Here is a 23,516-nt window from a genome sequence, read left to right as displayed (position 1 = left end):
TGCAACTACTCATATAAATGACTGTTCCCTTCGGGGCGCCTGGGTGGCTCAGTCGGTTGAGTGTCCGACTTCGGCTCAGGTCATGATCTCACAGTTCGTGGGTTTGAGCCCCGCATCAGGCTCTGTGCTGACCGCTTGCTCAGAGCCTGGAGCCTGCTTCAGATTCTGTGTCTCCTACTCTCTCTGCTCCTCCCCCGTTCACGCTTTGTCTCACTCTGTTTCTCAAAAATAAATAAATGTTAAAAAAAAAAAAAAATTTTTAAATAAATAAATAAATAAATGACTGTTCCCTTCATCACATGAGCTCCTAAGTGCACAGCTGGAAAACATGAGGAAAGCTTTCAGGAATCATACATGAAATGATTGCTATCCTCTGAGGTTTGCTCAAAGTAGTTCTGAGTCACGTAATTTTTTTTTTTTTAATTTTTTTTTTCAACGTTTATTTATTTTTGGGACCGAGAGAGACAGAGCATGAACGGGGGAGGGGCAGAGAGAGAGGGAGACACAGAATCGGAAACAGGCTCCAGGCCCTGAGCCATCAACCCAGAGCCTGACGCGGGGCTCAAACTCACGGACCGCAAGATCGTGACCTGGCTGAAGTCGGACGCTTAACCGACTGCGCCACCCAGGCACCCCGTGAGTCACGTAATTTAAATGCCTAAATTCACTACAAATATCTACAATGACAGAGAAGGGTTGAATTCACTTTATAACCCCAAGCTAAGTTTAAAGGTTTGTAACTGAGAATAAAGAAGATATTGTATCAGGTCAATTCCCTAGAGAATCCAGAGAAGGTTTTAAGTAGGAATTGTATTTATTTAAAAGACAGCATCACACCATAAAACATAAAAGCCTTCAGTTACAGGACCCTATCTTAGCAGACAAGGCTGGTTGTCTACACAACAGTCATTCATTCCCTCCTTCCCCTTCCCAGTAGAGCTTTCATTTTGTTTACCTGCAACAAAGGGATAACCCACCCCTAGCTATCTTAGGCCCATGGTCACATTTTAGGATCTCTGGCCAAAAGCACTGCTTAAATGGTCCCATCAAAACAAACTGCAGGACTCTTCCTAGGAATGTTACGTGAATTACTACTGGTAGATACTCAACGCAGGGCCAAAAGAGGAGCTTGCGTTAGGTTGGTATTAAAATCACAAAAGATAGACGAGATCAAGAAATTAGGTCCTTTGCATGGTATTATTGAGCTGGTGGATAAGCAACTCTAAATTAAAGCCTACCCTATCTCTAGACTTTTAATTTCATGAGCCAGGGTGTAGTGAGTTTTAGGTTATGTGAAAAATAGAGTCCTAACTAATACTAAGTTTAACCTCAGATAATCTACTGGGGGCAGGGAGGAAATCCACAGCTCACTTATTGACACAGTACTTAACAGTGAAGGGGGGTTCAGAATATGTTATAGTGGCATAAAAATTATTCCAAGATGAAAGCATCTGAGAATAGACTTTGTTTCTGCACTCTCTTATCTCCCTAAAAACAGAGGCTCCCAAAAGAACTAATTTGTTGTTAAATCCCCTCCCAGGGAGTTTCATAACCAAGGAAGCAAAAATTATCATATCCTCAATCTATTCTCTCAAGGGCTCATTAATCACTTGTAAAAGTCATTTGTTTTCCTGGAAGTACCCTTTCTCCCTCTCCCATTCCCCTACTAAGATAATACATAAGCCCCAAATTCTAATAGCCTCCTTGAGTCACGTTTTTCTGTGAACCCAAAAATCTGTTCTCTTGCTAATAATCTGTTTATCAGTTTAACTAGCAGACTTCCAAACAATGAATCAAAGAAAGCAGAAAAAAAAAAAGTTTTTTCTCCCCCATAAAGTTAACTACTTTCAGATTAAGAAATCAACTTTTGTCATAATCTTAAATGACAGCAATAAAATTAGGACAAAGGACCTCTCCTTTCCCAGGCTTTATCAATATAATTACACTGCTTGCCTTCCTAAAATCTCCTCTTCCCAGACACAAAATCTTACAACACTCTAATCCCATAGCAACATTCAAAAATTGACACTAAAAAGTGGCGCCTGGGTGGCCCAACCGGTTAAGGGTCCAACTCTCTTAATTTGGCTTAAGTCATGATCCCAGGGTCGTGGGACTGAGCCCCGAGTTGAGGTCAGGCTCCACGTTGGGAGTGGAGTCTGCTTAAGATTCTCTCTTTCCCTCTCTCTCTCTTAAAAAAAAAAAAAAAATCTCCTAAAAAACTATTTTATACAATCACAGTAAGGTCTAAATTAACAGATATGTATCAAGTGTTTCAGATAAAAGTACATCTTAACCCACAATAAGGAAGATGGAGCTGGAAGAAGCACGTTAGGCTGTTAACACTGTTCATCTGAAGAGGGAAGAATGGTCACTTTCGCCTCTATACTTCTTCGTATAGTTTTGTTTCACTTGCTTTTGATTTTTGGGGGTTTTTTTGAGAGAGAGAAAGAGAGGGAGATGGAGTGAATGGGACAGAATCCTATGCAGTCTTCATGCCTAGTGCAGAGCCCTAATCAGGGCTTGATCTCACAACTCTGAGATCATGACCTGGGCCGAAATCAAGACTTGGACACTTAACCGACTGAGCCACCCAGGCGCCCCGTTCCACTTGTCTAACAGATGTGTTATCTTTATTAAGTAGAAAAGCTTCAAATAAAGAAAATACTTTAAAAATTTACATCTTGGTATTTTGGTACATCATTTGTGAGGGAATGTTTTGGCTTATTTGCTGTCAAGCAGCTATGTATCTCAAGGGCTGGACCTATGCAGTCAGAATATTGTATGAAGGGAGGGAAGGAGAGCAAGAAAGAGGAGAGGGAGGGAGAGAGGGAATAAATCAAAAGGCAAAATATGAACCAAAAGTATCCAACATTTAAAAAAATTTTTTTAAATAACATCTATTCATTTTTGAGAGACAGAGAGACAGAGCACAATCAGCAGAGGGACAGAGAGAGAGGGAGACAGAATCCGAAGCAGGCTCCAGGCTCTGAGCTGTCAGCACAGAGCCTGATGTGGGGCTCAAACTCACAGACAGCAAGATCATGACCTGAGCTAAAGTCAGATGCTCAACTGAATGAGCCACCCAGGTGCCCCAAAAGTATCCAACATTTTATCATCCTGCTGCTTCTTGTAATTATCATAGTAGTGGCCCACATCTTGAGTATAAGGAAAACAAACAGCTCATTGCCGGAGACAGCTTTTAAAACTGTCCAAGAGCAGGAGAGGAAGACAGGTCCTAAAAGGCAGGCCTCCACATCTACTGGACAGGCTGTCAGTGTGATGACCCAGATAAAAAGATAGCTGCATAGGGTTTTCAATAGAAGATCTATACTTTGACAGAGGGGCTACAAATTTTAAGAAACTCGAACATTCTCAATTTATATACACCAACTTTTGGCCAGATAATGCCCAGTGATTGCCCAAGAGCGCAGCCTTTGCAGTAGGATGCAAATTGGTGAAAGGAAATCGCACACTTATCTCACTTTGAGATGAGATTACACTCCTAATTTATTAGGAGTAATTTATTTTATTAGCAAGTAGTTCTCAAAGTGTGATCCCCAGACAGGCAGCATCATTTGGGTACATGTTAGAAATGCAAATTTTCAGGAATGCAAACTGATACAGCTACTCTGAAGAACTGTATAGGTTCCTCAAAAAAATTAAAAATAGAGCTGCCCTACCTACGACCCAGCAATTGCACTACTAGACATTTATTCAAAGGACACAAAAATGCTGATTCAAAGGGGCACATGCATCCCAATTTTATAATAGCACTATCAACAATAGCCAAATTATGGAAAGAGCCCAAATGTCCACTGACTGATGAATGGTTAAAGAAGATATGATATGTATATACACTAGAGTATTACTCAGCCATAAAAAAAAAAAAATGAAATCTTGGGGCACCTGGTGTCTCAGTTGGTTAAGCATCCAACTTCAGCTTAGGTCATGATCTCACGGTTCGTGAGTTCGAGCCCTGCATCAGGCCCTGTTGCTGACAGCTCAAAGCCTAGAGCCTACTTCAGATTCTGTGTCTCCCTCTCTCTCTCTGCCCCTCCCCTTCTCACTCTCTCTTTCTCTCAAAAATAAACATTAAAAATATTTTTTTTAAAGAATGAAAATCTTCCATTTGCAACAACATGGATGGAACTGGAGTGTATTATGCTAAGCAAAGTAAGTCAGTCAGAGAAAGACAAGTATCATAGGATTTCACTCATATGTGGAATTTAAGAAACAAACCAGATGAACACAAGTGTAGGAAACAAGATGGGGTGCCTGGGTGGCTCAGTCGGTTAAGCGGCCGACTTTGGCTCAGGTCATGATCTCACGGTCCATGAGTTCGAGACGCGCGTCGGGCTCTGTGCTGACAGCTCAGAGCCTGGAGCCTGTTTCAGATTCTGTGTCTCCCTCTCTCTGACCCTCCCCCGTTCATGCTCTGTCTCTGTCTCAAAAATAAATAAACGTTAAAAAAATTAAAAAAAAAAAAAAAGAGTAGGAAACAAGAAAAACAAAAGCAGAGAAGGAGGCCAACCATAAGAGACTGTTAAATACAGAGAACAAACTGAGGGTGGCTGGAGGGATGTGGGGGGGGGATGAGCTAAATGAATGATAGGCATTAAGGAGGGCACCTGTTGGGATGAGCACTGGGTGATATATGTAAGTGACAAATCACTAAATTCTACTCCTGAAACCATTACTACACTTTATGTTAACTAACTTGTATTTAAAAAGAAAACGAAAAAGAAAGGGAAAAAAGAAAAAGAGAAAGAAAAAGAAAAAAGAAATGTGAATTTTTCACCCCACCCCGGACCAAAAGAATCTGATTCTGGGGATGAAGCTCAGCAACGTGTTTCAACAAACCCACCAAGTGGTTCTGATACATGCTTAAGCTTGAGACCCACAATATTAAAGCATGGGAACTTTTAGAAGAAAGCTGGCCACAAAGGGCAAAATCAATGGCAGCATTTCACAAGAACTAAGCTGTGGTGACAATGAGGGGCTCTAGATTCCTGCCTCCCCACATCCCTAAGCTAGTAAGAGATTTTGTTAACCTCCAAGAACTATGCCTCTACAAGCTTTCATTTAAACATCGTTTACAAATATCCAACCCCACCCAATCACCGGGAAGGCCACATCTTCCGCTTGGGAGGCAGTGGTATTTCGGGATTAGATGTTTCTTAGCAGTATTTCTGCCTCCCATTGATCTGAAAGTTGCACACCTTAAATCATTCCACTCATAGCAACATTACAGAGGTAACAATAGCTAAAATGCAAGTTTTCCCAAATGAGGGGTAAACAATGCAAGTCTTTTGGCTGTTTAGGCCCATCACTGACAAAACAGTCCCAGAAAAGTGAAGCATTTACACCTATATATACATATTCATGTACTTCTAAAATCCAAAGAACACAGAGTAAATGAGGTTTAACTTCTTTAAACCTCAGTTAACAATTCAATAAAAACAAAATAAATCGACATCACATGGGACAAACAACTCAAATCCAGTTATTAAGAATGCAAAGAATCTAACAATTTGCAAACCGAACTGTTACCTTAATATGAATAATATCAGAGCACATATTCCCTGCATGATCATTTTTGACAGGAAATTTAGTGTAGAAAATATTTTAAATATTATTTTTAATGTCACAAAATTGGAAAACACTACATTCAGTGGCCCCATAATAAATTTGTTCTATAAATAAACTTTTAACAGTAAAAATTACCATTTCATAAATTTTGCTTTCAAATTCATTTTCATAAAAGGTATCTTCAACTACTTCAAAAACTATTCCTATTTTATATTTATATATATAAATTACTATTTAACATTGTTAAAGACCCTAGGTACAGGTCACTTATAATCTAAAAGCTCTCTTCAACTAATTAGAAATTTGGAACTAAACAGTATTTAAACTACAGTTAACTTTTTAGTTATATCAACAGCTACTTAGGAGACACACGTATAATCTAACCTCTTCTCCCAAAGACTTTCCTACATGGAAAATAAACAAAAGAGAAGTTGCCTTCTCTTATGTTCCACATCTACATTTATCCTCTTCTCTTTTCCAGAGACTATCTCCCTTCTCTCTTGAAATTAAAGCAAAATTTAGATTGCATATGTGAAATCTCTTATTTGTGAGATTTCCTTTAAGAAAGCCAGTTGTACCCAATATTCATTGCCTCTGTTAATCTTTCTTCGTCCACTAAAACAATTCTTAAAAAAAAACAAAAACAAAAACAAACCTTCCTCATCACTTAATCTTACATCCACTGTCTCAAAGGTGCCTTACAAAGGCACCTGGGTGGCTCAGTTGGTAAGCATCCGACTTCGGTTCAGGTCATGATCTCACAGCTTGTGAGTTTCGAGCCCTGCATCAGGCTCTGTGCTGACAGCTCAGAGCCTGGAGCTTGCTTTGGATTCTGTGTCTCCCTCTCTCTCTCTCTCTGCCCCTCACCTGCTCACAATCTGTCTCTCTCTCCTTCAAAAAGAAACAAACATTAAAAAAAAAAAAAAGAGTACATTACATACCTGATCCATATCTAATGTTGTTTCTATCATTTCCTGAAACTTGGAGAAATCAGAACGAAGATCAATAAGAGGAGTCACAAAAACTGCCAAGAGTAATCTCTGGTGTTTTCCTAAAAGAAAGCAAAATATAATAAAACGTTCTTATCTACAAATTTTTTTAATGTTTATTTATTTTTGAGAAAAAGAGAGAGGGAGACACAGAAGGCAAAGCAGGCTCTAGGCTAAGCTGTCAGCAGAGCCCAACACAGGGCTAGAACCCACGAACCACGAAATCATGACCCGAGCTGAAGTCAGATGGCTAACCGAATGAGCCACCCAGGCGCCCCAAAATGGTCCCATTTTTAAAACTTTGTCTAAGATAACAAACAGCATTTGATCCAAAAAGCGCAAATAGTGCAGCGGGTCTCCAAAGTTACTATTTACTACTGTAAATTTAAGTCAAATGTGTTAAGTATTTATTTTATAAAAAGGGAAATGATCTGGCTCTCTAAGCTTCCTACTAATAAAACACTACCTTCCCTGCCTGTCTGTAATCTCCTTCATCAAGAGCACTAGAGATGCAGAAACATGACATTAATTACAACTAAATGAATTGCATTTCTTCGTAGATTTAATAACCCAAAGTCAAAGTCGTTAAAATGTCTCTAACTTACCTTATATCCCTAATTTCCATTAATAATACAGTGTTCCAATTAACAGAGGTTAAATCAGGTCAAGTATTTACACTGGCACTTTACTTGATGCTATTTAAGAGCACATGCTGGGGAATTACAGAAGGAGTAAGTGAAGCAACAAAGTGTATAGTGTGAAAGGCCTGAGTACAGACCTGGGTGCCAATCCCAACTCTGTTATCTCCTGGCTCTGTGATCTACAGCATGTTCTCTGAGCCCCTTTCCCTTATCTATTACGATAGGAGTAATGACAATAGCTACCCAGAAGAGGAATAAATGAGATAAGGCTACACAACACTTAACATAATGTTTGACACTTAACAGAAGCCCAGCTATAGTTACCATGTATTATAATTGGTTACCTTGCAAGGATTTTTTTTTTTCTGATCTCCAATAAATTCTTTTACAAGAATTCTGCAAGTGATCTCTAGCATACTGCATTTTGCTTCAACCTTTTCTAGAAATATCAGTAGCTCTTGATTGAGAAAATGATGAAAAGCTACTATGAAGTCAGTAAAATTGTTTTAAGAATTCATGTTTTATTAATCACAACAGCATCTACACACATTTAGAAAATAGTACCTATGTGTGAAACATTATTTAGACAGTCTATAACCAACACTTTGCCCACATAATGTCTGTTGTGCTTCAACGCCTGGTTCTTTATTCTGAATTAGCTCATATGCTATTGGTAAATAGGGGAATGATGGAAGCAAAGTGTGGAGGTGGCGCTGGTTCACAAATCATCTTTTTCCCATCCCATTAATGTTCTGAAGTGATCAAGGCAAGCGTCACACAATGGAAGAGTAAACTTAGCAACCTATGAAGACCTCAGAGTAGCTGGCTTAATGGCCAGTGTACTTGTCATTATGCTAAGATACACGGAAAAGCAGAGAATACACGAGAAGCACAAAAACATCTGCTGGTGTTTACTAGAATTTTTATTAATTCTTTACCCTGGTTCAGATTTTTAACTTTTGTGAAAATGACCTTTATTAGAAGCAAATGCCCTCACAGGGCATCTCAAAGGAGGTAACAAGAACCCTAGACTTTAAGGCTGCAAAGAGTCACATGATGCTGCTGCTGGGTACAAATGCAATGGAGACTTCTGTAGGCAACTGTTTTATTAAAGTTTACTACTGCTTCTGTTAACAATTTTTTTATGTTTATTTATTTGAAAGCATGCATGTGCACAAATAGGGGAGGGGCAGAGATGGGGAGAGGGAGAATGACAAACAGGCTCCATGCTGTCACTGCAGAGCCTGATGCGGGGCTCGATCCCATGAACTGCAAGGTCATGACCTGAGCCCAATTCAAGAGTTGGACGCTTAACCAACTGAGCCACCCAGATGCCCAATTAGTAATATTGAAATTTTTTTCATGTATTTTGAGGTCCACCTTAACTCTATTTTTTCTATAAGTTCTGTTATGTTTTCTAATACGACTTTGAAATAAAATATGCCAAGAATAAACATGTGGTATTATTACAGAAATATCTGTATAAACTTCAGAACCTACCATCCTCAACATGTCCTCTAGTCCCTCAAGCATATAGGCCCACCTTACTGCAGCTCTTCTCAGAGTCAATAGGCCCCTTCTGAGCTCACTGGCTCCCTATCCTGCAAACTTTCACTAACATCTTGAATTCTTTCCCCTACCTATATTTTGTACTAAGCCCCAGGCACTGATTTCCAACTGAGTTTTTTTTTTCCCCCCAATTGGTTATGTTTTAATTAAATTAATTAAATTTACTAAGCTATAATTCACATAGCAAGCAATTCTCCATTTTAAAGGGTACAATCAATGGTTTTTATTTATTCACAGATTTGTGGGACCACTGCCAATTGATTTTTGAACTCTGTCACTGCCCTCCAAAACACTGGGAACCCATACCCATTAGCAGTAACTTTCAGTTCCCCTCCAACCTCCTGCCACTCCTCCAAGTCCAGGCAATCCACTTTTGGTATATAGATTTGCCTATTCTGGCTATTTCACATAAATGGATATGATATTGTGACTGCCTTTTTTTCAGTTAGTTTTCAAGGTTCATCCATGCTGCGCCATGCATCAGTACTTCATTCCTTTTTATTGACAAATATATTCCATTACATAAAAATAGCACATTTTATTTATCCATTCATCTAGTGATGGGCATCAATTGGTTTTTTATAAACTCCATTTTTCACTAGTTACCACAGTCTAGAAAGCCCTATACAATATTCTAGGGTCTTAACACAAGGACTACAGACCCTTGAAATAAAATACTACATAAACATAGAAAAGAAATAAATTCCACCTTTATTTTCTCTAACCTCTAACTGGTATCTGGCATTAACTTTCATTACTAATGTAGGCAATAAACCACCATTAAAGATGTTAGAACTTCACTCCAATCATGTTATTTAATGCATTAATAAAAAGGACTTATTTCTTTGTCAGGAATTTGTTTTAGGGGTGCCTAGGTGGCTCAGCTGGTTAAGCAACTGACTCTTGATTTTGGCTTGGGTCATTATCTCATGGATTAAGCCCTGCATTTGGCTCTGCACCGATAGCACACAGACTGCTTGGTATTCTCTCCCTCCCTCTCTGCCCCCTCCTCACTAGTGCATGCTCTCTCTCTTACTCTAGCTCTCAAATTAAAGTTAAAAATTTTTGTTTTATATTTGGATGACAATATTTCAATATAACTGGGTTTCTTTTGCAACTCTATGTGTTTCCTTTAATGCATTTAAAAACATTATTCTGAAGAAGGGTTCATAGGCTTTATTTAGGGTCCACAGCACAAAAAAATTAAAAACCTCAGCTAGATCTTACCTCTCTGGCATCTCATGGCCCTTATTCTCTATCTCTATGCTTGACCACTCTAGCTCTCCTTCACTCCGTCAACAATTCAAGCCTTAGACACTTGTACTGGCTGGTCCCACTAGCCTCCCCCTATATCTTACCAGCTGGCAACTTCTCATCATACAAGTTCCACCTTAGAAGCAATTCGAGAGGTTATCCTTGACCAAAAGACCTAGTGTTTCCCCTGGACCCAGCCAAGTCACTCTATCCTATCAATATATTATGCTTTCTTTATTGTATTATTACTATTTAAATTCTTACTCATTGATTTATTGTCTATCTCCCTCTAATCTTCCACTATTACTGACCCTCCATAAGAACAGGGGTCTTATCTGCCATATCTACTATTGTACCTCCTAGGATAAGGCCTGGCACAAATTAATCATCTGTTGAATGACTTACTGAAGGAAGGAAGCAAGGGCCTGATAAGGCAATCAATCACTGGTTGGTTATTGATTTATTTATTTAGACTGAGTGAGCAAGGGAGGGGCAGAAAGAGGGAGAGAATCCCAAGCAGGCTCTGCACTGACAGCACAGAACCCCACAAGGGGCTCAAACTCACAAACCACAAGATTATGACCTGAGCCGAAAACAAGAGTCAGACACTTAACCAACTGAGACACCTAGGTGCCCCTGGTCATTAGTTTTGATACACACAACACTCATCTAGCAAGGATACCAGAGATGACACAAAGAAATAACTGTTAGCTTCGTAAGTACATCAAAATGTGAAATATTTAAGAAATTACAAAAAAAGAACTGGGACACACAGTACTTCTCACTCCCCAGTCTTTGGTCCAGAGAGGTTTTTCTCTTGTGCTAACTCAATGCTGCACTTTCTCATCCACTCTCTTTCTCTCCCTTTTGTCTCTCCACAGAAAGGGTTCCCTCCCCTCTGCATCTCTGCTGTTTTCTCTCCCCCAATTCACATCCACACACTTTGAATTCGCCAAACTGTGTCCTTCTGACTGTGGAGATCCTTCTGCCACTCCACAGATCTATTTCCTGGCTGTTCCAAGTTATCTGACGTTACTACAGCTGTGTTGAGGATTGAGAAAACCCAGAGTCCCGTTACTTCTCCACCATCTTAACTCTTCCCAGCTTTTCTATTTTAAATTTTGTTTCACCATTTGAAGAAAGCCCTCCCACCTGGGTTGAACTTTAGGAAGCTGCTATTTGTTATTATCATTATTATGTTTACTTTTTAAGGGCAGACAAAACTCACTTTACATCAAATATTTCTGAAGAATTAAGGCTAAAATCTTGCATTAAATACCCAGTTGGAATTCTGTCCAAAAAAAAAAAAAAAAGTGAAATATTTAAGAAATTACATCATTAAATAATTTCTGTAGGAACACTAGATTTGCTGCCAGCCACCAAAAGATTTTAATTTCTTGGAGTTGCTGACACCATACACAAAAATAAACTCAAAATGGATTAAAGACCTAACTGTGAGACATGAAACAAGAAAATTCCTAGAAGAAAACGTAGGCAGTAATTTGTGACACTGGCCATAGCAACTTTTTCCTAGATATGTCTCCTAAGACAAGGAAAACAAAAGCAAAAATCAACTATTAGGACTACACCAAAATAAAAAGCTTTTGCAGTGAAGAAGGCCATCAACAAAACAAAATGGCAACCTACTGAATGAGACAAAATATTTGCAAATGATATATTCGTTAAGGGAATAATATCCAAAATATATAAAGAACTTACACAACTCAAGACCAAATAAACAATCAGATTAAACTGGTCAGAGGATCTGAATAGACATTTTTCCAAAGGAGACAGATGGTCAAGAGACACATGAAATGATACTCAACATTATTAATCATCAAGGAAATACAAATCAAAACCACAATGAGAAATCACCTTACACCTGCTGAATAGCTAGAATAAAAAAGATAAAAAATAAATGTTGGCAAGGTTATGGAGAAAAAGGAATCTTCATGCATTATCGGTGGGAATGCAAACTGGTGCAGCCACTGTGGAAACAGTATGGGGGTTCCTTAAAAAATTAAAAACAAATATTGTATGGTTCAGTAATTCCACTACTGGTCATTTTTTACCCAAAGAAAACGAAAACACTAATTTGAAAAGATATACCCATCCCTATGTTTACTGCAACATTATTTTAAGTTTTATTTATTTATTTTTGAGAGAGAGAGAGAGAGAGAGAGAGAGCAAGCACACAGCAGGGGAGGGGCAGAGAAAAAGAGAGAGAAAAGGAGATACAGAATCTGAAGCAGGGTCCTGGCTCCCAGCTGTCAGCACCGAGCCCGATGCAGGGCCTGAACGCACAAATTTGAGATCATGACGTGAGCTGAAGGCCACTCAACCGACTTGAGCAACCCAGGCACCCGTACAGCATTATTTACAATAGCCAAGATATGGAAGCAATGTTAAGTGTCCACTGATAGATGAATGAATGAAGATGTGGTATGATGTACGTACACACACACACACACACACACACACACACACACACACACACACACAAACACTGGAGTATCAGTCATAAAAAAAAAAAAAAGGGATGAGATCTTGCCATTTGTGACAACATGGATGGATCTAGAGGGTATCATGTTGAGTGAAATAAGTCAGACTGAGAAAGACAAGTATTTTATGATTTCACTTATATTTGGGATCTAAAAAACAAAACAAACAAATAAGCAAAAAGGAGAAACAGACACATAAATACAGAAAACTGATAGCTGCCAGAAGGGTATGGGGTAGAGAAATGGGTAAAATGGGTGAAGGGGATTAGGAGATACAGGCTTCCAGTTATGGAATGTGTAAGTCACAGGGATGAAATGTACAGCATACAGAATATAGTCGACGGTATTATAATAGTATTTACGATGACAGGCGGCAGCTACACTTTTGAGTATAGCATAACATACAGAGTTGTTGAATTACTATGCTGTATACCTGAAACTCATGTAACATTGTGTCAACTGTACTCAAAAAAATTTTAAGTGAAATAAAGAAAGACTATCTAATCTCAAGTTAAATGAGCAAATAACACTAAAAATCAAAACAAACTACAGGACAGTTCTGGACAGCACATAGGAGGTACCTCCTTACACATGCCCTTGTGACACTATCCTCAGATCCATGCCTGGCCCTAGTCACAGGTCAGCTAAATCAGACTGTTCAAATAGTCCATGACTGAGAAACTCAACCTAAAATCTATATTAATTATGAAGTTAGCCTATTCTATTAAATATTTTGGTAAATGGTAATAAAAAGACCTGAGTTTTAATTAACAAAGATTTAAACAATTTATTCTATGCCTACATTTCCTTGACTAATTGTACACAAATTCTTTGTATTATCAATTCTAAACTAGAAGTTTTATTAAGCACAATTAAACTTTATCTGATCCCTTTAATAGATTTATGAAATAGATTTAAAAGTCCAGGTAAGTGGAATAAATACTAGTAAGATACTGCTAATGAAAGTTTAAGTATTCACACAAATATGAGGCTGGAGCCAAGAAATTACCAAATTGAACAAAAAAGCCAAGCGCAGGTGAATCATGGTAAAATGTCTAAGTAATCAGATAGCTCTGAATGACGACCTCTGGCACATGGCCATTCCCGCTCTTCTTTCACTGCCATCAGCACTGGTCAGCACTCTACAGTACGGGCCTCTCATCCTTCCTCATGCCCCACCCCCTTCCTTCACTCATCTCTTGTCAGCTTCTCCAGCCACATCATCCCTTTGTTTAAGCACAGCCACCTGTCTCAGTCCCCCCACATGCAAGTAATACCTTCTCTGACACCATCCTCATTCTCCTTTATGACTACTGTCATTTTGACAAAATAGTACTTTTCTATATTGACTTTTTCTTCTGATTTCATGGATTATTTATTAGTATCATTTTATACTTGTGCTAGTCCCTGTGAGATCAAAAGAAACCTATTGGTCTCTGCCCCCAGTTCCTGGCACAGAGCTCCTATAAACCTTGTAATTTCCTAAGTGTTTTTTTTTTTTTAATATTTGTTTATTTTTGAGAGAGAAAGAGAGCAGGTGATCACGGGGCAGAGAGGAGGGAGACAGAGAATCTCATTTGGGGCTCAAACTCACAAACCATGAGATCATCATATGGGGCAAAATCAAGAGTCAGACACTTAACCAATGGAATCACCCAGGAGCCCCCATAATTTCCTAAGTGTTAAGAGCATTAGGAGCATCTCTTGTTCTAAAAGCGTGACTCTAGGGGCACCTATCAGGGTCATGAGTTTGAGCCTCACATTGGGGTAAAGTTTACTTAAAAAATAAATAAATAAAAATAAAAATAAAGGTGGGCTCCTGGATGAGGGCTGGTTACCAGACAGACCAAACCATGACTAGAAGCTCTAGATGTTCATCTGTATCCTCTAATGAAACTGGTAAATATGGTTCCCTGATTTCTGTGAGCTGCTCTAGCAAATCAGGAGCCCCTGGGTGGCTCGGTCGGTTAAGTGTCTGACTTTGGTCCAGGTCATGATCTCACAGTTCATGAGTTCAAGCCCTACACCAGGCTCCCTTCTGTCAGGGGGAGCCTACTTTGGGTCCTCTGTCTCCCTCTCTCTGCCCCTTGCACACTCGTACTCACTCTCTCAAAAATAAATGAACATTAAAAAAAAAAAAAATCCAAGGAGGTTATCACAGGAATCTTCAATCTATAGTCAGTTGGTCTGGTGTCTTGTGGGACTATACCCTTAACCTTAGAATCTGGTGTTATTTCCAGGGAGACAATATCAGAGCTGAGTTACACTGTAGGACACCCAGCTGGTGTCACAAAAAATTGTTTGGTGTGGAGGGAAAAGTTCCAAACATCTGGTGACTAGAAGTGCAGTGTTCTGTATGAGAGCAAAGGAGAGATATAGGAAAACGACTCACAGGAGAAAAACTGAGTTTTCCTTTACAGTCCCAACTTCATAAGATTATTTTTCCTTTCTCTCACCCATCACTTATTATAGCAATTTTCTCATTTAATCTTTTGGTATCTATTCTTGGGCTAAGAGTCATATTACCCTTGTATTTCTGTCCCTCCATCAAATTACTTCCACCCAGATCCCACTAAACATTTGCAACAAAATATACTAACCACTAAAATACACTAACTAATCACCATAACAGAAAGCAAACAGTGTTGGTGAGGATGCAAAGAAGTTTTCTTCTAAATCCTGTGACTGGAACTATAAATGAGTACTACCTTCTTGGAAAAGTAATCTGTCAGTATAGAATTACTTGCTGTTAAAAGGCAGACCAGAGGACTTCTTCCTCTAGGTTACAGGAAGCAATTAACGTGTTCTGAAGGGGAAGAAATGACATGATCAAATGAGATGAGCTAGAAAAGATAACTATGGTTTCATTGAGGAGGATGCACAGAGCAGGGGAGGAAAAATAGCAAATGTGAAAATTTTAAGAAGTATATTAAACAGAAACAGATGATTAATTGGATACAGGAAGAGGGAAAAGTTATGCACCTCAGCATGAGTGCTGTTACAATAAAATTTATCAATAAAATCATCTGGATACTTATAGGAGCTGCTTTAAGCACTATCAGAAATTTGCCCTAAATGCACAATATTATTTAGATTTTGCCTCAACTTTTTAATTTTAAAAGATACAAGAGGGCACATGGGTGGCTCAGTTGGTTAACTGTCTGACATTGGCTCAGGTCATGATCTCATGGTTTGTGAGTTCAAGCCCCATGTTAGGCTCTATGCTGACAGCTCAGAGCCTGGAGCCTGTTTCAGATTCTTTGTCTCCCTCTCTTCTCTCTCTCTCTGCCCCTCCCCTGACCATGCTCTGTCTCTCCCTCTCCCTTTCTCTCAAAACTTAAACATTAAAAAAAAAAAAAAAAAAAAGATACAAGGAAGAAGGGAAGCCAAGTATATTTTTCAAATAACTATTTCTTACAGGAGAAAGATGATTTAGAGTAGAGCTTCTATCACTCAACCCAAGTCAGCTTTGTAGACTGTTGCTGCCCTCTGCTGTCTCAGAATTTACTTTTTTTTTTTTTTTTAAGGAATAACATTAATATAACTTTAAACCTAGACTTAATCAAAAACAAAAACATCACAAGGTGATAGGAGAACATACTCAATTTCTAGCAATATACTCACATACTTAAAAAAAATTTTTAAGTCATGACTCTGCTTTTAAAAATAGTGAATTTGGTTCATTTTCCTCATAAGTTGGCCTCAGTTTTGGCTCTCTCCATGAAATCAGTAAACTAGGAGCTATGTTAAACTCATCAAAATGTCATTCTGTTATTTTGTTTTGTAAGATTTTATTTTTAAGCAATCTCTATACCCAACAATGGGCTCAAACCATAACCCCAAGATCAATAGTTGCATGCTCCACCGACTGACCCAACCAGGCACCTCCATTCTGTTGGGGGTTTTTTTAGAGAAAACTCAGATTAGTTAAGTTCCTAATGACTAGGGCACACCTGGAGTATCCAATATTCCATGTTATAGAAAGAAAAGAACGTGGCCCTTGGTACCACAATATCTGGAACAGTCTTCCTCCCCTAATATTCTCTAGGCTAGGTGACTTAAATACTTTAAAGCAGACATCAGTTGCCAAAGTAGATAATGTGAAGCATTTGATTTAGATAATGTTACGATCTCTCAAAGGTCTATATAACTTAAGTGTAGCCCCCAAAAAGTAGGAAATTACTGACCTGTTGCAAAACTCTCCTTGAGTACATGAAGCCCCATATATGCAGGAGGAAGAGAGCCAAGCTACTCTCAAGACCAATTCCTAACTTCTGTGCTTATCCCAGGCAATGAAAAAGATTCACCAAAGAATGGGCACAAGAGTATTTCTTACCCTTTCTCTTGGAGGGGGAGGAGTAGTTTATATATGCTTTTGAATAGCTGATGAAAATTACAGATCTTTTCCCAGAAAAGACACATACACAAAATCTTGTATGAAATGTCAAGACACTTCTAAGAATTCATTCAAAACTCCCAGCTTTAAAGTTCCTGGTATTGAACGAAAAAAGTGCCAAAAACCGAACTGGGGTGGGAGGAGTCTTAAGGGAAAGGCAAAACATAGAAGGACCCAACAATTCTACTGCTGCGTATATATCCAAAAGTAACAAAATCATTATCTGAAAGAGATATCTGCACTTCCTTGTTCACTGCAGTAGACTTACAACTAACAAGATACAGAAATAATCTAAGGGTCTACTGATGGATAAACGGATAAAGAATGGGGCACCTGTGTGGCTCAGTCGGTTAAGCATCTGACCAGCTCAGGTCATGATCTCACCGTGTGTGAGTTCTAGCCCCGGGTCAGGCTCTGTGCTGACAGCTCAGAGCCTTAGAGTCTGCTTCAAATTCTGTGTCTCCCTCTCTCTCTGCCCCTCCTCCACTCAAGTTCTGTCTCTCAAAAATGGATAAACGTTAAAAATAATTTTTTTAATGGATAAAGAAAATGTGGTGTATATATACAATGGAATATTACTCAGCCATTAAAAAAAAAAGGAAATACTGGGGGGCCTGGATGGCTCAGTTGGTTAAGCGACCGACTCTTGATTTCAGCTCAGGTCATGATCTCACAGTTCATGAGTTCGAGCCCCATACTGGGCTCCATGCTGACAGAGCCTGCTTGGGATTCTCTCTCTCCCCTTCTCTCTCTGCCCTACCCTGCTCACTTGCACTCTCTCAAAGTAAATAAAAATACTTTTAAAATGTTTTAAATTTTTTTTTAAAATAAAAGAAATCCTGCCACTTGTGATAACATGGTGGGCACTTTGCTAAGTGAAGTAAGTCAGACAGAGAAAGTCAAATACTGTATGATCTCACTTATATGTGGAATCTAATTAAAACTGAACTCAGAAACAGAAAATAGTGGGCATCTGACTCTTGGTTGCAGCTTAGGTCATGATCTCGTTTGTGAGATCAAGCCCTGTGTTGGGCTCTGCACTGACAACACAGAACCTGCTTGGGATTCTCTTTCTCCCTCTCTCTCTGCCTCTCCCCCCCTACTCTCTCTCAAAATAAACTTAGAAAAGAAAAAAAGGGGGGCATCTAAGTGGCTTGGTCAGTTAAGCATCCGACTTCAGCTGAGGTTATGATCTCACGGTTCATGAGTTCAAGCTCTGCATCAGACAGATCCTCTGTCCGCCCCCACTTTCTGCCCCTCCCCCACTTGTGTGCGCTCTCTCTCAAAAATAAACATTTAAAAATGAAAGAAAGAAAGAGGAGTGCCTGGGTGTCTCAATCAGTTAAGCGTCCAACTTCGGCTCAGGTCATGATCTCACAGCTCGTGGGTTTGAGCCCTGTGTCAGGCTCTGTGCTGACAGCTCAGAGCCTGGAGCCTACTTCAGATTCTGTGTCTCCCTCTCTCTCTCTGCCCCTTCACTGTTCACACTCTTTTTCTCCTTCAAAAATAAATAAATAAATAATAAAAATGAAAGAAAGAAAGAAAGAAAGAAAGAGAAAAGAAAAGAAAAGAAAAGAAAAGAAAAGAAAAGAAAAGAAAAGAAAAGAAAAGAAAAGAAAAGAAAAGAATGGTGGTTGCCAGCAGCTGGGGTGGGGAAAAGGGGGAAGGGGGTCTAAAGGTACAACTTCCAGTTGTAAGATTTAAGTTCTGGAGATGTAAGTACATCATGGTGACTTACAGTTAAAAATACTGTACTGTATATTTGAAAGCTGCTAAGAGATTAGATCTTAAAAATTCTCATTGCAAGAAAAGAATTGTAACTATGTGAGGTGACAGGTATTAACTAAACTTACTGTGGTAACTACTTTCCAATACGTACATATATCAAATCATGTTGCACACCTAAGCCTATAAAGTGTTATATGTCAGTTACAGCTCAATAAAACCAGAAGGAAAAAAATTGCCAAACTCAGCATTTAAAGCTGGTGTGATAAGGACTGGACTGTGCTGGCTGGATTTAGCAATAGTAAGTAACTTAGCAAATGCCATTTCAGTGCTGTGATCAGGGCTGAAAGGCAGCTGAGCAAATGGAAGATGGAAATATAGGCTTTCAGAATCTTGACTAGGAATGGAAAGCAAAAAAGAGGTGTAGGTACAAGAAGAGTACAGGAATAAGGATTTTTTTTATTTTTATTTTTTTTTACTATGGGAAGGAAAAGATGCAAGGTTCAAAATAGCTACAAGTGGTTAAGAGTGAATTAACTGTTTACAGAGCCTACCCCCATGATAATCTGATTATCATAGCCCTAATACTGGTCAATCCCCTTGTGCTTCCAATGGATCCTATTGGAATGGGGCCAGAGGATATGGAATCAGAAAAGCACAGCACTATAAAAGATATTCTTTTAATGGACGAGGAAACTGAAACACAGGGAAGGTAAATGGCTGCCTAAGCCACACTAAAGGAATGCAGAAACAGGAAAGATAAAGACCCATTTCCTTTAATTCCACGTTAGTGGAACAAAATGCAAGGGCATTTAAGTCTCATCAGTCTGCAGAGGAGCCTTGGCTTGAGTGGGAATACTTCTTCCACAGTGGTACTTTAAAATAAGCAGCACTTAGGTATCTTCTACACTTTAAGGGAAAAGGTCATCATGAAATTTAAATTAAATCTATGCTTATTTTATAGCTTGTCATCATAGAGTTGAATTTTTCAAGTCTGTCTGCAGAAAAAGCTTTCTCATAATACTGAATAGTTTAACAGTTCTAAGGGATGGTGATTTTTAACTCTAAAATTTAAAATGCTTTATGTATGAGACATATAACTTCATAATCACTGAATTGTTGTAGAAATTTAGGATTCACTTAAAAGTTAAAAACTACACTTGCAAGAGCAAACTGATTTTATCCATACTATACCAGTATGTAAAACTTTGCTCACTTCATTCTTGTAACTTCACTGTGACATCAACTGTTAGAGATCATCAAAACTTTTTGTCTTGAACTTGATTTTATAGGTATGCTGGAAAGGTTCACTCCAGCAAGCCTGGAATTAGCCTGAACGGTTTTCTTAAAGTTCCTTTATGGCAATGTTCCCTGGTCAAGGCATCAAACATATCCTGTTGTTCTGTAATCATAGATCTGAGGAAATTCAAGATTGTTTGTTCAGCTTGTCAGCACTGTTTTTGATTGATGATTTGCAAGAGTCTCAATGAGGCCTCCTTGCACTGGAAGGTTCTGCTATACAGGCTAGTTATAGAACAGGAAAATGCCCACAAGATCAGGAAAATATATGAAAAGTCCAGCAAGAGGCAACCTGGCTCTTGGTTTCAGCTCAGGTCATGATCTCAGTTTCATGAGTTTGAGCCCCACATATGGCTCTGAACTGACAGTGTGGAGTCTGCTTGAGATTCTCCCTCTCTCTCCACCCCTCCCCCATTTGTTCTCTCTCTCTCTCTCAGAATAAATAAACTTAAAAAAAAAAAAAGGGGGGGGGCGCCTGGGTGGCGCAGTCAGTTAAGCGTCCGACTTCAGCCAGGTCGCGATCTCGCGGTCCGGGAGTTCGAGCCCCACGTCAGGCTCTGGGGCTGATGGCTCGGAGCCTGGAGCCTGTTTCCGGTTCTGTGTCTCTCTCTCTCTCTGCCCCTCCCCCGTTCATGCTCTGTCTCTCTCTGTCCCAAAAATAAATAAACGTTGGAAAAAAAAAAAAAAGTCTAGCAAGACTCCATTTTAAGCTCCCTAGCTCCAAGGTGTTCTGCACACATTGGTGGTTCCTAATGTGAGAGAAAAGTGCACCTCACCAAGGACCTTTGAAAAGGAAGGACAGGGGCGCCTGGGTGGCTCAGTCGGTTGAGCGTCCGACTTCAGCTCAGGTCACAATCTCACGGTCCGTGAGTTTGAGCCCCGCGTCGGGCTCTATGCTGTCAGCTCAGAGCCTGGAGCCTGCTTCGGATTCTGTGTCTCCCTCTCTCTCTGACCCTCCCTCGTTCATGCTCTGTCTCTCTCTGTCTCAAAAATAAATTAAAAAAAAAAAAAACATTAAAAAAAAAAAAAGGAAGGACAATAGGAGCCTACAACTGACCTCCCTGGACCCCTGCTGTGAAACTTTGGCTGTGATACATTATCCTTATGTTAGTGCTGCTGCTAGACTGCACCCCTTTCCTTCAATAACTGTAGATTTGAAAGCAATGTCATTTTGGGCCCTTGAGTCTTCTATGGCAACTGAGCCCTGCTAGTCCAATAAACCCACTTACTCTGACATTCACTTGTAAAAAGCAAAAATTATAAGTTGTCTCATGATTCCGGACTTCTACAACATAGCTACAGGTCAATACAAACTTGTTATTAGAAAAACTTGAAGTGAGTTACCAGACCCAACTTTGTAAGGACAGTACATTTGCTAAGTATACTGAGAGTGAAGGAAAACAATAACAAAATCATTGTTACCTTCATATTTTTCCAGAGCCTGAATAACATTAGGGAGTTGATTTATACCCTGATAGAGTCGGTAACAATCTTGTAAGTTTGCTGCCTGTCTTTGAAATTTCTTGGCAAGTCGGTTAAGATCTGGAAATCGACGAAGTAAATCCTCTTGTAAACTCTGCCTCAATTCTGCATCTTCTACAAAAGCTTCCACTAAATTTAGTCTGAAATAAATTACATTAGAATTAATGTTAAATATTTTGGCTTAAAATTAAAATCTGTCTACTACGTACATAAGAATCAACTAAATTAACTCAAAAATTCCACACAGGAAGCTTGAATCTATTCTGAAATGTAAACTTCCTAGGATGGAAAGCTCCATAATAGAAAATGTAAGCAGTTTCTGATTAGTTAATAACCAAATTAATGTTTAGTTAAGTAGTAGTATCAGAAGATATAACACATACCCATTTCATTTGCCTTTCATCGAATTGCCATTTTTTAAGCAGAAGAATTTCATTATTGGGATATCGTTGTTACTGACACATCAGTGAACATGTAAACAATAATCTTCAATAAAACAGAATTACAATTCAAGAATGTTGCCAAATCCAATACTTATTCTATCAGAAGATCTTATAAATTTTCAGAATGCATTCTAAAATTACCTTTTGACAGTACAAAGCCCCAAATTTCTAATTAAAAAGCAAATAAGTTTATTGCTTCCCCAAGTCAATAAATAAAATCTTGGTGTGTTCTAAGAACTATAAAACATGCAGCTCATATTACTTTCGCAATTTATTGTAATCCGTGGCTTTCCATTTTCTTCCCTGTAACTCACAGCAAGAAATGTTTTTACATCATGATCCAGCATATGCATGCATAGATATCGTAAGAGGCATAACACGCCACCTCAAAACATGCTACTTTAGTGTCCTTAAGGACTGTTTTGAGCTGACGACAATTAAGAAGCAGAAAGAAAAGCTCTCTGCCTTCTCCCCATTTGCCTAAAAGCAGGACATAATTTACAGATGTCCTCTCTTCTCTCTTTACCAGAAAGAACAAAAGTTAACCACAACTTTAGATCCTTATCAGCCTGGAAACGGTACCGAGGAATCCACACACCAAATTTTACTTACTAGCCTTTATCTATCATTAGTTTCCCATCACTTCGCCTTAGGAACTCAAAATTCTTCTCCTCTGTCTAGTCTCTTTGAAAATTTATTGTTCCTTTTTGCTAAGATGCTATATATGCCCAAGTTCTAATCAACCCCGAGTCACTCATCTGAGTGCTCCTGCGTATAAGCATAAATTTCAGTGTGTTTTTCTCTTGTTAATCTGTCTTTTGTCAGTCTAATTTATAGGGTCTCTGCCAGAGAACCTAGAGGGTAGTAGGAAAAAAGAAATTTTCCTTACCTACAATATATAATTAAAATAGGTCTGGGATGCCTGGGTGGCTCAGTCAGTTAAGTGTCTGACTTTGGCTTAGGTCATGATCTCATGGTTTGAGAGTTGGAGACCCACACTGGGCTCTGTGCTGACAGCTCAGAGCCTGGACCCTGCTTCAGATTCTTTGTCTCCCTGTCTCTGCTCCTCTGCTCATGCGCTGTCTCTTCCCTCTCTCTCTCAAAAATAAATAAACATTAAAATAAACAAATAAACAGGAATGCCTGGGTGGCTCAGTTGGTTAAGTGTCCAACTCTTGGTTGGCTCTTGGCTCAGGTCATGATCTCACAGTTTCATAAGTTAGAGCTCCACATCAGGCTCTGTACTGATGGCAGGGAGCCTGATTGGGATTCTCTCTCTCTGCCCCTCTCCCGCTCACACTGTCTGTCTCTGTCTCTCTCAAAAATAAACTATTAAAAATAAATACATAAAACAGGTTTCACAAATAATACTTACTCCTACTATATGTAATGGACTCATTTTTCTCTTATATTTAATTTGTCAAAAATACTAGTTTTCACCCAATGCACTAATTTCATAACCCACCACTGGGTCACAACGTGCAGTTTGAAAAACTATGTTGTAGAGGTTATTGCAACAACACATATTTCAGTATAGCCAAAAGGTAAATTTGAGTAATCAAAGGTAGAGAAGGGGCACCTGCCTGGCTCAGTCGGTAGAACATGCAACTCTTGATATCAGGGTGGTG

General features: G+C 39.0%; 1 protein-coding gene across 1 annotated transcript in view; it reads right to left on the bottom strand.

The window, feature by feature from the left end:
* MSH2 (mutS homolog 2) overlaps window positions 1–23,516 on the bottom strand; it is an 81,551-nt gene that overhangs the window by 26,972 nt on the left and 31,063 nt on the right. The window contains exons 7-8 of the mRNA XM_045054181.1: window positions 21,386–21,585; window positions 6,531–6,640 (exon numbers count right to left, since the gene is read on the bottom strand). Of these exons, the coding sequence (XP_044910116.1) occupies window positions 6,531–6,640; window positions 21,386–21,585 (310 nt within the window). The remainder of the gene's footprint in view (window positions 1–6,530; window positions 6,641–21,385; window positions 21,586–23,516) is intronic.

Source organism: Felis catus, chromosome A3 (assembly GCF_018350175.1).
Source record: "Felis catus isolate Fca126 chromosome A3, F.catus_Fca126_mat1.0, whole genome shotgun sequence".
NCBI classification, from domain to species: Eukaryota; Metazoa; Chordata; class Mammalia; order Carnivora; family Felidae; genus Felis; species Felis catus.
Note: the sequence above shows the minus strand (reverse complement) of the source record. Positions and strands in the feature narration are given on the sequence as shown.